Genomic DNA, 11,570 nt, shown 5'->3' with positions numbered 1-11,570 from the left:
ACGTGGATGAAAGTAGCTTCTATGTAGTGAATTCATCTTCCACGTTGATGAAAGTAGCTTCTATGTAGTGAATTCATCTTCCACGTGGATGAAAGTAGCTTCTATGTAGTGAATTCATCTTCCACGTTGATGAAAATGACTTCGAAGTAGATGACTTCTTTCCCGCGCAGTGATCGTGGTGAAATATTGCTAAAAGCGGCGTAAAACTAAATTCACTCACTCGAAGTAGATGATGAGATTACGTTCACGGTGTGCCACCCATATAATGCACAGCATTCAACACAGGTGTGCCAAAACGTCATTACATAGATCAGATTTAACTTCCTGTTTATTTTTGTATTCAAGTTTAAGCCTGAGGAAAAGACTTTGATAGTTGATCAATACTTGTGGTGTTCCAAATACGCGAGACGTTCTCACATATCCTTCAGCCAAAGGACATGCACTACGCAAAGATACCGTGCGTTGATGGAAGCAACAGAGGTAATGATTGTGATTTATTATTTTAGATAGTAGTATTTGCACACATTTATAATATAAATGTTATTATACTTCTTTTTTTTCTGAATTGGTTTACATCTCTCCTCTTGGATCAGGGCTTGAGACGCTCGACAATGAAGGCAACAACCACCCTCTAATTGTGACTGCTGACCATGCCCCAGAGCAGATATGTGTACACAGTGGCCGCCACACCGGAGTTGTGGTACATAGGACAGTCTGTTTGACTAATGGCGTAAACTCCAACATTAACAATTCATTGCACAAATTTTCAGGGAAACTAACGGGCGTAGAAAGTAAACACCCTTATTAATGATTGATAAAATCAAAGCAAAACTCTCTTGCGCTGTTAACCGTGACATAACTTCGGTGTTTTTTCTGTTAGCTGAGAGGTGTGCTCACCGATTCGCTGTCTTTTTATAGCATTTTTTGACATGCATTTTGTAAAATCTCTGAGATGCACGTTTTGCCATTTTTGGCAAATTCAAGTGCATCTACATCTGCGTTTGAGAGAATGATTAGTGAGTGTCTGGTGGACCGTTTTGGCCTTAAGGGTTTTCCTAACTTGGATAATATTTCCACATATTCAGAATAAACACTTTCTTTTGCCGATCTCAAATAAACTGACCCCAGAGTCCAGATGTACGTTCTGGATATTTGGAGGTATTTCCGAAAGATGTACGTTCTGGAAGTTTAGAGGTATTTCGGACAGATGTACATTCTGGACGTTTAGAGATATTTCCGACAGACGTACGTTCTGGAGGTTTAGAGGTATTCCCGAAAAATGTAAGTTCGGAATGTTTGGTGTTTCATTTTTGAATTAAGTGGATATCGTTATATTCACAGGATACACATTACTTTTCAGGTGACCCAACCCAGAGCGCTTGTTGTCCGTGAAAGAAGAGTTCCTCCAGATTATCTTTGGTTGTCATGTTGCTCGGTATGCTTCTGTTGGCCACTGGCGTTACTCGCAGTCAGTAAATCCCTTGCGGTACGTGTACATTCATATGGGCATTATACCATAATGAGATCATCCAGGGACTGGGAAAAGGAACGTTTGACAAAGGACCATTTTCAGAATTATTTGCCATTTTCTGAATTTAGAATGGGCCACTGCCCTTGTATCAATAGTAAACTTTAATGGGCCATTTTTTAAAATTCCAATTCTCCAAAGTAACACATGGCCCCTGACTTTCCAAATCCCTCGATCATCTTCAAGAGCACTCAGTGTAGCTGTACTTTACAGTATTCAAAGTATATAGTAAATGCCCACTGGGCGATGCTGAAATAAGGCGCAGACAGACTATTGTAAGCAAAGGCCGTTTGAATTTTGTTTGCTTTGAGCATGTGGCTTTTCAGCTATAGACATGATCATCTGATCTCGGTCCTGAAAAATGTAAATGATCGAAAATGAAATAAAGAAACGTGTTCACCAATGCCTCAAAAACTGACCGATCAATATATTAGTTGTCCGTGTGGCAAGCATAAGCAACTAAAATTTGACTGATTGTGTGTCACCTGGGTTTCCTGACTTCGAGAGCACCTATTTAGAATTATAGTCAAAGCAATAATGAGTTCAGACTGGACGATTCAATTTTGTATAAGCCTTGCGATCCCACAGGTCTTTTAACTGTAGTCTTATAAACCTAATACCATGTGCAATATCTAGACTCTATTAATATACGTTAAAAGTCAAAATCTGCTAGGGTTCCCTGTATGTATTCATATTGTATCAGACTATCAAGTTGTTTTAACTGGTCATTCCTAATTGTTTAATTATTATATTTTTAAAATTCAGTAAACTCTGTTCACTAACATTTCAGTGGCCACAGATTTGGATACGTCGAACAAACTTCACATAATTTTGGATGCTCATTAAACTTTAGGCACTGTGGTGACAAAGTGTGAGCAAACCGTATCATCATATTCCACCATAGGTCGTTGTTCATAATATCTACCTCTAGCTTATGAACGCATAATGCCTTTCGAAAGTTGGCAAATGTCACATGGTATATTCTTGATAAACTTTCTGAGTAAAGTACACATTCTAGTAGTGTTCTATGGATGAGTCAAATCTGGGATTGGAACCCATGCTGTCAGAGGGCCTTGTCTCCATCACAAGTCAGCTATCTAACCCACTCAGCCACGTGGGTTGTACTAAAGAGGAAGTCTGACAACTGGTAAAATAGATCACCAACATTGTGTACAAAAACGGTGCTAGAATCTGCATTTTCCTGAGAGATTGTAATTCCAACGTATGCATGACGTATATCCGGTATCCCCGGGCTGTCAATCACTGGAATGTCTGATCCACACGTGGCGTTAATCACCAAACAATCAAACAGAAACAAGTGTGAGAAATTTATTCTGTGTTACCACGAAACATATTCCCGTTTTCTGCTGTAGTCTCAGAGACATGCCGACCAAGGGGACTATGCAAAGGCTCTCGAGTCTGGCGAGTCAGCAAGGCAAATCGCTGTGGCGTCGATTGTGATTGGATAGGTGGTGACTGTAACCCTGCTTGTGATGCAGTCCTGGTAGTGACTGCTAATTAGAGACATGTCTGTCCCCTGGCGGTCAGAAGCATTATTTGCAATGTGGAATTTCCAACGTTGTTGACTATTGACATGTTTGCTTTTGATGATAAAGTTTGCAATATTTCTTCAACAACCCGCCCTAATGTTTTTGTTGCTGTGTAACTTAATGCATGTCCCGCCGGAGCGTCGTTCGCTGACGTGAACACAATAGTGCTGTTACTCCTTACGCGAATCAGGGGTACTCTACAACATCTATATAGGCTCCCTGCGCGAACCAGAAGGCTTCCAGATACAGGGGTTCCCAATATATCATGTTGTGACACCCGTTTGGCGAAATCGGAATCCCTCGTATTCAAACATGTCAGACTGTCATTTACACAACACACCAACTTAAACACAAAAGGCGAGGTACTAGCATCTACCATCTTATTGAAAGCAGAGAGCCTATGCATAGGCGAAGAAGAAACTCCTCGAAAAGAGATGTGGAAACAAAGCCCATCCCTCAACTTTGAGACTAGGTCCTAAATGTTCTAACTGCTATATCTACCAAAATTTGCCAAACATATTGAACCCTTTTTGTGAGTACTGCTCAAACGAAGCCCATCCCTCAATTCTGAGACAAAGTCCGAAACTTTTCCACAGAAACCGAGAAAATAATAAATCACAAAAACCTGGAAATAGCAAAAGGCACCACTTTTAGTCTGCCACACATACCTACCAAGTTTTGCTGACAGATATTAAGAAGTTGTTGAGTTGTTCTCTGGAAACGAAACACACCTCTCACTTTTGAGAGTAAAACCTGTAAATAGCGGAAGTTACCACTTAAGCTTCTGACTGGTACATCTACCAAATTATGCAGAAAAATAGTGAACGGTGTTTGAGTTATGCTCCAGACACGAAGCCCCCATAAATCATTAGACGAACACCAAAACTTCCATGGAAAAACTAAAAAAAATAACAATGACAACAAGAGTCATCAGAAGATGACATATCCCCCTGGCCCCCACATATTTGAAAGGACAAATCATCTGACAGTTACTTATTGTGTTTTTAAACCAAGTCTGAATTGTTTCCATGGAATTCATGAAAAATATATATGCCATATATCTGTAATCAGAAAAAGTCACCATTTCAAGATCTTTTGAAAGATATGAAATGGTTTTCGAGTTGTGTCCAGAAACGAAGTCAGCAACATGTTCATGGAACCGAGAGAAAAAAACATCATAACAACCTGGAAATAGCAAAAGGCACCACTTTGGGGTCTGCTACACATATCTACCAGGTTTTACTGACAGATAGTTAGAAGTTTTTTAGTTCTACTCCGGAAACGAAACACACCTCTCACTTTTGAGAAAAAGTCTGAATCGTTTCCATGGAAACCCAGAAAATAATAAATCACAAAAACCTGGAAATAGCAAAAGGCACCACTCTGGGGTCTGCCACACATATCTACCAAGTTACACTGACAGATAGTTAGATGTTTTTGAGTTCTGCCCCGGAAACGAAACACACCTCTCACTTTTGAGACAAAGTCTGAATCATTTCCATGGAAACCGAGAAACTAACAAAATCACAAAAACCTGTAAGTAGCAAAAGGCACCACTTTAGGTTCTGATCGATATACCTACCAAGTTCTGCAGAAAAATATTGAATGGTTTTTAAGTTCTGCTCCAAAAACGAAGCCCATACCTCCATTTTGAGACTAAGTCCAAAACGTTTCCATGGAAACCCAGAAAATAATATATCACAAAAACCTGGAAATAGCAAAAGGCACCACTCTGGGGTCTGCCACACATATCTACCAAGTTACACTGACAGATACTTAGAAGTTTTTGAGTTCTGCCCCGGAAACGAAACACACCTCTCACTTTTGAGAAAAAGTCTGAATCGTTTCCATGAAAACCGAGAAACTAAGAAATCACAAAAACCTGTAACAAGCAAAAGGCACCATTGCAGCTACTGATTGGTATATCTATATACTGATTGGTATATCAGAAAAATATTGAACGGTTTTTGAGTGCTGCTCCAGAAATGAAGCCCACCCCACCATTAGACTAACACCAAAATGTTCCATGGAAAAACAAAAAAAATAAAAATGCCATAACTCTGTAAATAGCAAAAGACACAACTATAGGTTGAGATCATTATATCTAACAAGTTTGGTCTAAAAATATTGAACGGTTTCTGAGTTCTGCTCCGGAAACAAAATGATTATGGACGGACGGACAGACGAGATGTCTACTATATCCCCCCCCGCAATACATGCCGAGGGATAAAAATCTAAATAGCAAAAGGCACAATCATGGGTTCAGATTATATCTGTCAGTTTTGGTCTAAAAATAATGAACAGTTTTTGAGTTATATTCTGGAAACAAAATGATTTCGGACAGACAGACATATGAGGCGTACACTAAACAAATTAAAATGCCAAAAATCTGTAAATAGCAAAAGGCACAACCATAGGTTCAGTTTATTATATCTACCAATTTTGGTACGTTCAATGAAAAAGAGGTTCCTGGCTCATATATGTATAGTCAGACTCCTCTTTGTCACTCTTCATGTGTATTACAGCTCCAGTCACTTGGATGGTGAGTTTTTCCACTTCCATCTGAGTGTGTGATCAATGTCTGGTGACCAACACTCACAAGTTATGTACACAACACTCGTGGTCAAATGCAGTTGAATTAAGTAACAACCATGATATCCAGTGGTGGACAGCATGTCCAACTCAGCAATTTTCCCCCTTTATGACAGGAGTCTGTTACTAATCGCGTCTAGCACAGACAATCCAGTGACTGACATCAAGAGCATCCATCTATGCAGTTGGGACAGGATGACATGTGTCAACCAAGTCAGCGAGGCTGCTGAAGGTCAAATCCATGTGCAACGCCATCTGGGTACCCTTCAATCTGATGAAGGATGGTCACCCAAGTACAGCAACACTGTGGCCACCTTATACCCATTCCGTTAACTACACATACAAGTCTGACCCATGAAGCTCTGGGGTTGAATAGACCTCAGCAACCCATGCTTGTCATAAAAGGCCACTAAACTTGTCGAAAGAGGCGACTAACGGGATCGGGTGGTCAGGCTCGCTGACTTGGAAGACACGTCATTGGTTCACAATTGCGCAGATCAATGCTCATGCTGCTGATCACTGGATTGTCTGTTCCAGACTCGATTATTTACAGACCGCTGCCATATAGCTGGAATACTGCTGACTGCGGTGTAAAACTAAACTCACTCACTCACTCACATACAAGTCTAAGTGAAAGCATTTGCTCTAATACTGCACTGAATAACTGAAGGGATTCAGGTTTCAGGCATTTACTACTTTAGTGAAACCCATCAAAGCATGGGTATGATGCTTACTGAAACATCATCAGACAGAAACCACAAGCATCCTGAGATGCTGACCAATGAACATCATAATCATGAGGAAGCCCAGAGCCTGTCATGACTAAAGGACTCACATATGCAGAATCACAGCACCTTCAAAAGAAGGCAACTCACATCCGAACAGCATTCATCTCCATCACCTCAACATTTGAGAACTACGACGCTAAGGTTTATTTCTTTTATGTTAATGACATTAATACCAAAAGAAAAGGTAACATTGTACAAACATGAAGGAAATGAACTTGTTACTGGTAATTATTCCTCCTCATGTACTAAGTTCTGAATTCTACATGTACTTCTAGTTACCCCGGATATCGCCCCGGTCTCTTACAGTCCATCACAAAACTTCTCCAGTTCAGTAGAAGAAACCATGCCTGAACAGGAAAGACCAGCATGCTTGCCTTATTCTCATGCCAATTTACCCAAATACATACTAGTCAAGATCATTGACCTGGCTGTACACATACTGCCAAAACTTTTGACTAGAGCTTTACATGTAAAATATTTGCAAGCGCTGTCTCTCTGTCACACAAGTATTCATTTCTGCAAGTTCTGTCCATTCAATAACAGCCTCAAGTGTCAGGGGAATCGGAGCACTTCTTCTTCCGTCCTCTCACTGGAAGTTTTGCATGTTCGTCAAACAAGGTATTCTTCTCGAGATACGTGTCCTCTGTGATTTTGATTTCTGAAGTGTAAAACATGCCACATCATTAATACTTATGCCAGTGTATGAAATAGCGACTGCCCGGTGGCCTGCTGCTTGTTAGTTACATGGCAGGCTTACAACTTTATTTTTTAGCCAGCCCTGAGGGCCAATACATTTTCCAAGGGTATACAATTGACCATGTCATTGACTACGGGAAATATTGCGAAAATAATTTACCAATCTGGTAGCTAGACGATGTCTGTCCTTTCCAACCGTAACATCCAACCAATTTTTCTAACACTAAATGTGATTGGTCTGGAGAATGCTTTCAGCTAATGAACAGTGTTGATTTTTTCTGATAGTATGTAACAATCACACATCAGTTTATTAATTACATTATTTCAACACCTTATCTCAGTTTCCCATTTTCAAAACAGGGCTTGCTATGTGTTAACATGGCCGGAAACATATTCAGTTATTGGCCCTGTGGGCTTGCTGTGTATTTTAGGAGTTTCATACACTGCTTATGCCCTGTTATTACAAAACCAATATGTAGACATCCTCGATATCTCCAGGGTATACGTTCCGATAAGTCTCCACTATACCCTGGACGCATCTACGGCTCTGCCCGATAAATTTATTACCTCCCTTGACTGTCTTTTGATCCAATCAGGTGTCTACGCTGGGAAGTTGAACGAACCAATCACAACTCACTTTCGTTTTTTGAATTATCTAACCGATTATACTTGGCAACAGAAACCATGCAGAGGCTCTCTGGAAGAGGTAGAAGGCTTTCTTGCACATGTTGTTTTAAAGTTTCGGACCTGTCAATTTGTTTGTATGACTTCCATAAAATCTAAAATCTGCGACTGCTACCTTTGTTGACAGTGGCAAGCTCGGTTATAACGGCAGCCTAGCTGATTGGCTACTGTGAGAAGGCGGAGCCAACAAAGGGAGGTAATAAATTTATCGGGCAGAGCCGTAGATGCGTCCAGGGTATAGTGGAGACTTATCGGAACGTATACCCTGGAGATATTGAGGATGATATGTAGAGGGCTGCAATTATTTTATCAGTGCTATGTATGTAAACTTGACATGTGTATTACATTCTTACATCATTATGGATGGGCCCCAACCCTACACAAGTACCTGTACTAGAAATTTTTCTTTCCTGAGAAGATGTAAACCCAATCATAACGGTTGTGTCATGCTATTTTATCTTACCTCACACATAAACGTCATTTTCTGACTGGCTGAAGGTTCTTTTGTTATTGTCAGTGTACCCCGCTTACACGCAAGGAATGCAATGGTGAAATAAAAGATCTTGTATATTTAACAGCCATGTAATATCCACCTGCCCAAACTGGATAATGCAACATGTGATGTTTGCATTTATTTCCAATTTTCTGGAAAATTTGCCTTCAATGTTTCAGTTTTTGACAGTGGGATGTGGTTCATCCTCACTGCTTGAATGGCCTGACTTGAGTATTCAGAAGCTGCCATAACAGCGAGCATGAAATTTCACAGCTATATGTACCATATGTTCCGTCCTCTCGGGCCTTTCCCTGCACGACCGTCTTCCGCAGCAGCCTCTCAGAGTCCTCCGCTACAGTGATCAGCTGAAATATATAGTAATATAAGTCTATCCCCATATATCGTGTTAATGTAGGATGTCACTAAAGTCTGTTACTCCAAGACATTACAATTCAGAGGTTTGTTTTGCAGACCTTCAGGTAGGTGGGTGGGTGGGTGGGTGGGTGGGTAGGTAGGTAGGTAGGTAGGTAGGTAATGTGTCACTTTTAACTGCTCGGCTTGCCCACACGTTGATATACAATGAAACAGGTATCACACATGCTTCCTGAATATGATGGAGATTTTCAACTTTATAAGACATACATTCAGCATAAACAAAGCAGGGCAGTGAAGGCTTGAGCAATTTCACTATATCTGAAGTCTGTAAACAATTTAAACTCTTCCAGACACGTGAGACAGAAGAACTTGAGCAGCCAAAGAACATCACTCGCTTTTGAGTCAAATCATGTACTATCAACAATTATACCCTCACTGCTTGATTCAAGTTTAATACTTTCCTCTTTAGAAAAAACAATAGAAAATGGACCTGCCCCAACAGATCATGGTGTTAAATTCTCACCTCCTTGATTTTGTCTGCATCCTGCTCCTGTGTATGTTTCTTGAACTCATCATTAATCTTTGATCGTGCAGCTGCAACAGAAGATAACTTATACATAGAAGTTACAATACAGGCCTGTTCAATAAGGGTTGTGATCTCCCTTTATGGATTGTCGCCCTTTGTTTTTCCCATTTCTGGGGGGCAAAAGTTTGTATCAAAATGGCACAAAGCAAAGCGCAACGAATGACCTGGAGACACTTCTTGTGCTGCGCACAGGATTGGAAAACTTGGTTTTGGCCTCTAGGCAAGATTCTTTAAGACAGAATCAAGAATGCAAGGCCACCTAATTTACTACTGCACTTGGCGAAATACTGAGTATATGAAAATGGCAAAGTTACAATTGAAAGTTAAGTGTTCTATGAAGATTGTCACGTAAACAGCATTGCATAAAGTGAAATAGACACCGATCACTGAAATCCTTCATGATTACACTTGATTCAAATGAAATAAATGAATGAGTTTTGACTTTCAGATCATGTTTATCAGTTCATCTGCAGCATCAGATTAAAGGGTGACAGAAATTGTGTGACTTTCAAGTTGTACATGATACAGCCAGAGACCATACACAATGCATGGCATATATTATAGCTTAGTTATTCTGAAACAACAGGAAATTACCACAACGATATAAAAGCAATTTGATGTTCACAAATACATATCTATTTGAATTACCTACAAATGTACTATGAGGCTGAATAAAAGGGTAATAAAAATATACACATATTTTCATTTGTGTACAGCGATATATTCCTCTATATAAACAGAAACGTGATGCTCTTGCTTTAGGTTCTTTGCTACATTTCACAAGTCTGAGAACAAAGAGATATCCCTTTTAAGAAACATACGTTTGTGTGACTGATAATGATACAATGCTAATTCAGTTATATCGGGACAGGATTTTTTTTAATTTCTGTGTTACTAACTGTAACATATAGCCCTAAAATTAACATCACAACTGCACATTCGATTGCCTCCTTTGTGCATTAGTGCTGAGATGAAGGTTGCAGGTAGAAGACAAGAGAAACTTCACAAGAAGGCTTAGCACTAGGTATTGACATTCTTCTTCCTTTTCAGTTATTGATACACTACCATATATTACAGAGTATAGAAACATTCAAATAACCGAATTGTCTAACTCTGTCCCAGTAACATGTGATTCAATCAATTTTGATGTTCTCTGCTGCTTTTGCTTGCAGTCCAACCTGTGTTATTGACTTGAATTATGCAAATTTGACATTAAATAATTTTTCTCTAAATTTTTGTATTTCCTGAATACCAAAGTAAACAGAATGAATTATCGTTTCTTTTCTCCTTTAACAGATGAAGTTTTCCCTTAGCCTCCCCCATTCCACCCCCCAAACCCCATCTCCCCATAACAAGCAAAACAAAACAGACCAAAAGTCACAGGTGTTTTGACTTCTTTCCTGATGTAGATTTGATGAAGTTTTAAAACCATTTGTAAGTTAAACTCAACCTTTGATCACCATGGTCACATGACACTCATAAAAAGAAACACTGCCATTATGTTCAAAAAAGACTATATTGGCTGAAGTTGAACCTGAAAGTGCCACATCATCACCCTGGAACACCTTCTTTCTGGCTCGGTGTAAGGACCGAAACACAGACAGCACCTGCAAAACACATATACAAAGGTGTTATGTTTATACTTATATTCACTACCTTCTACAAACACTGCTAGGGCGACTTCAGATAACAGTGGCAGCGACTTAAATGTATGTACCCATAAAACAATATAAGAATCAAAATACAATTTCAAGCTATACAGAAAGAAGCGCGAGTAAAATTGTCTCAATACCACACAACCAGATTAGCCAATACACTTATAGCACAAATGTGTCGACTGTGTGTAAGGACAACTACATCCAGTTGTTTCAGTTCCATGTGGTTGTGAATGTCGTTATTTCCCATGAATCCGGGAGTATTTCACGAAATGTGGGTGTGCGTCTTTGAGTGGGGATGAAACTTGAAACGGTAACGTATCTGTGAAATCGTATGAACACACACAGGCACGCGATTTCGGTTTTGATCAAACCGATTTGGCCTGTGTAGGTAGAAATGGAAATTACAAACAGATATGTTTAACTGTGATGCAAAATAACGGGTAGACACCCCATATTTTCGAAGACTGATTTCACCTTGGCCCTCGACATGTGAAAATGTTTACACTCTTCTCCGCTTGAAGGAAGAAAAGACTCACAGTCAATACATTGCGCACTAAACGGGACCTTTCACCGCATATGATGTATGAAATGCTGTTATTTTGTCCATATTGCCATCTCGA

At 39.7% G+C, this 11,570-nt stretch overlaps 1 protein-coding gene across 1 annotated transcript; it reads right to left on the bottom strand.

Moving 5' to 3' along the window:
• Positions 1-6,587: 6,587 nt before the first annotated feature.
• On the bottom strand, positions 6,588-11,488 carry LOC137272835 (complex III assembly factor LYRM7-like). The gene is made up of 5 exons (XM_067805241.1): positions 11,425-11,488; positions 10,827-10,899; positions 9,230-9,300; positions 8,615-8,696; positions 6,588-7,116 (listed from the first exon to the last, which is right to left on the bottom strand). The coding sequence occupies exons 1-5, from the start codon at positions 11,437-11,439 to the stop codon at positions 7,004-7,006; spliced, it is 354 nt and encodes a 117-aa protein (XP_067661342.1). The 5' UTR covers positions 11,440-11,488; the 3' UTR covers positions 6,588-7,003.
• Positions 11,489-11,570: the final 82 nt, after the last annotated feature.

The sequence above is a fragment of the Haliotis asinina genome, chromosome 2 (assembly GCF_037392515.1).
Source record: "Haliotis asinina isolate JCU_RB_2024 chromosome 2, JCU_Hal_asi_v2, whole genome shotgun sequence".
Lineage (NCBI taxonomy): Eukaryota > Metazoa > Mollusca > Gastropoda > Lepetellida > Haliotidae > Haliotis > Haliotis asinina.
The sequence above is the reverse complement of the archived record's forward strand: the minus strand, read 5'-3'. Positions and strand labels throughout refer to the sequence as shown.

Coding starts and splice junctions, on each gene's coding strand:
- LOC137272835 (XM_067805241.1), bottom strand. Junction 9,301..10,826: donor TGATGATGTGGCACTTTCAG/GTTCAACTTCAG, acceptor CTTCTGTTGCAG/CTGCACGATCAAAGATTAAT. Junction 8,697..9,229: donor ATGCAGACAAAATCAAGGAG/GTGAGAATTTAA, acceptor TATATATTTCAG/CTGATCACTGTAGCGGAGGA.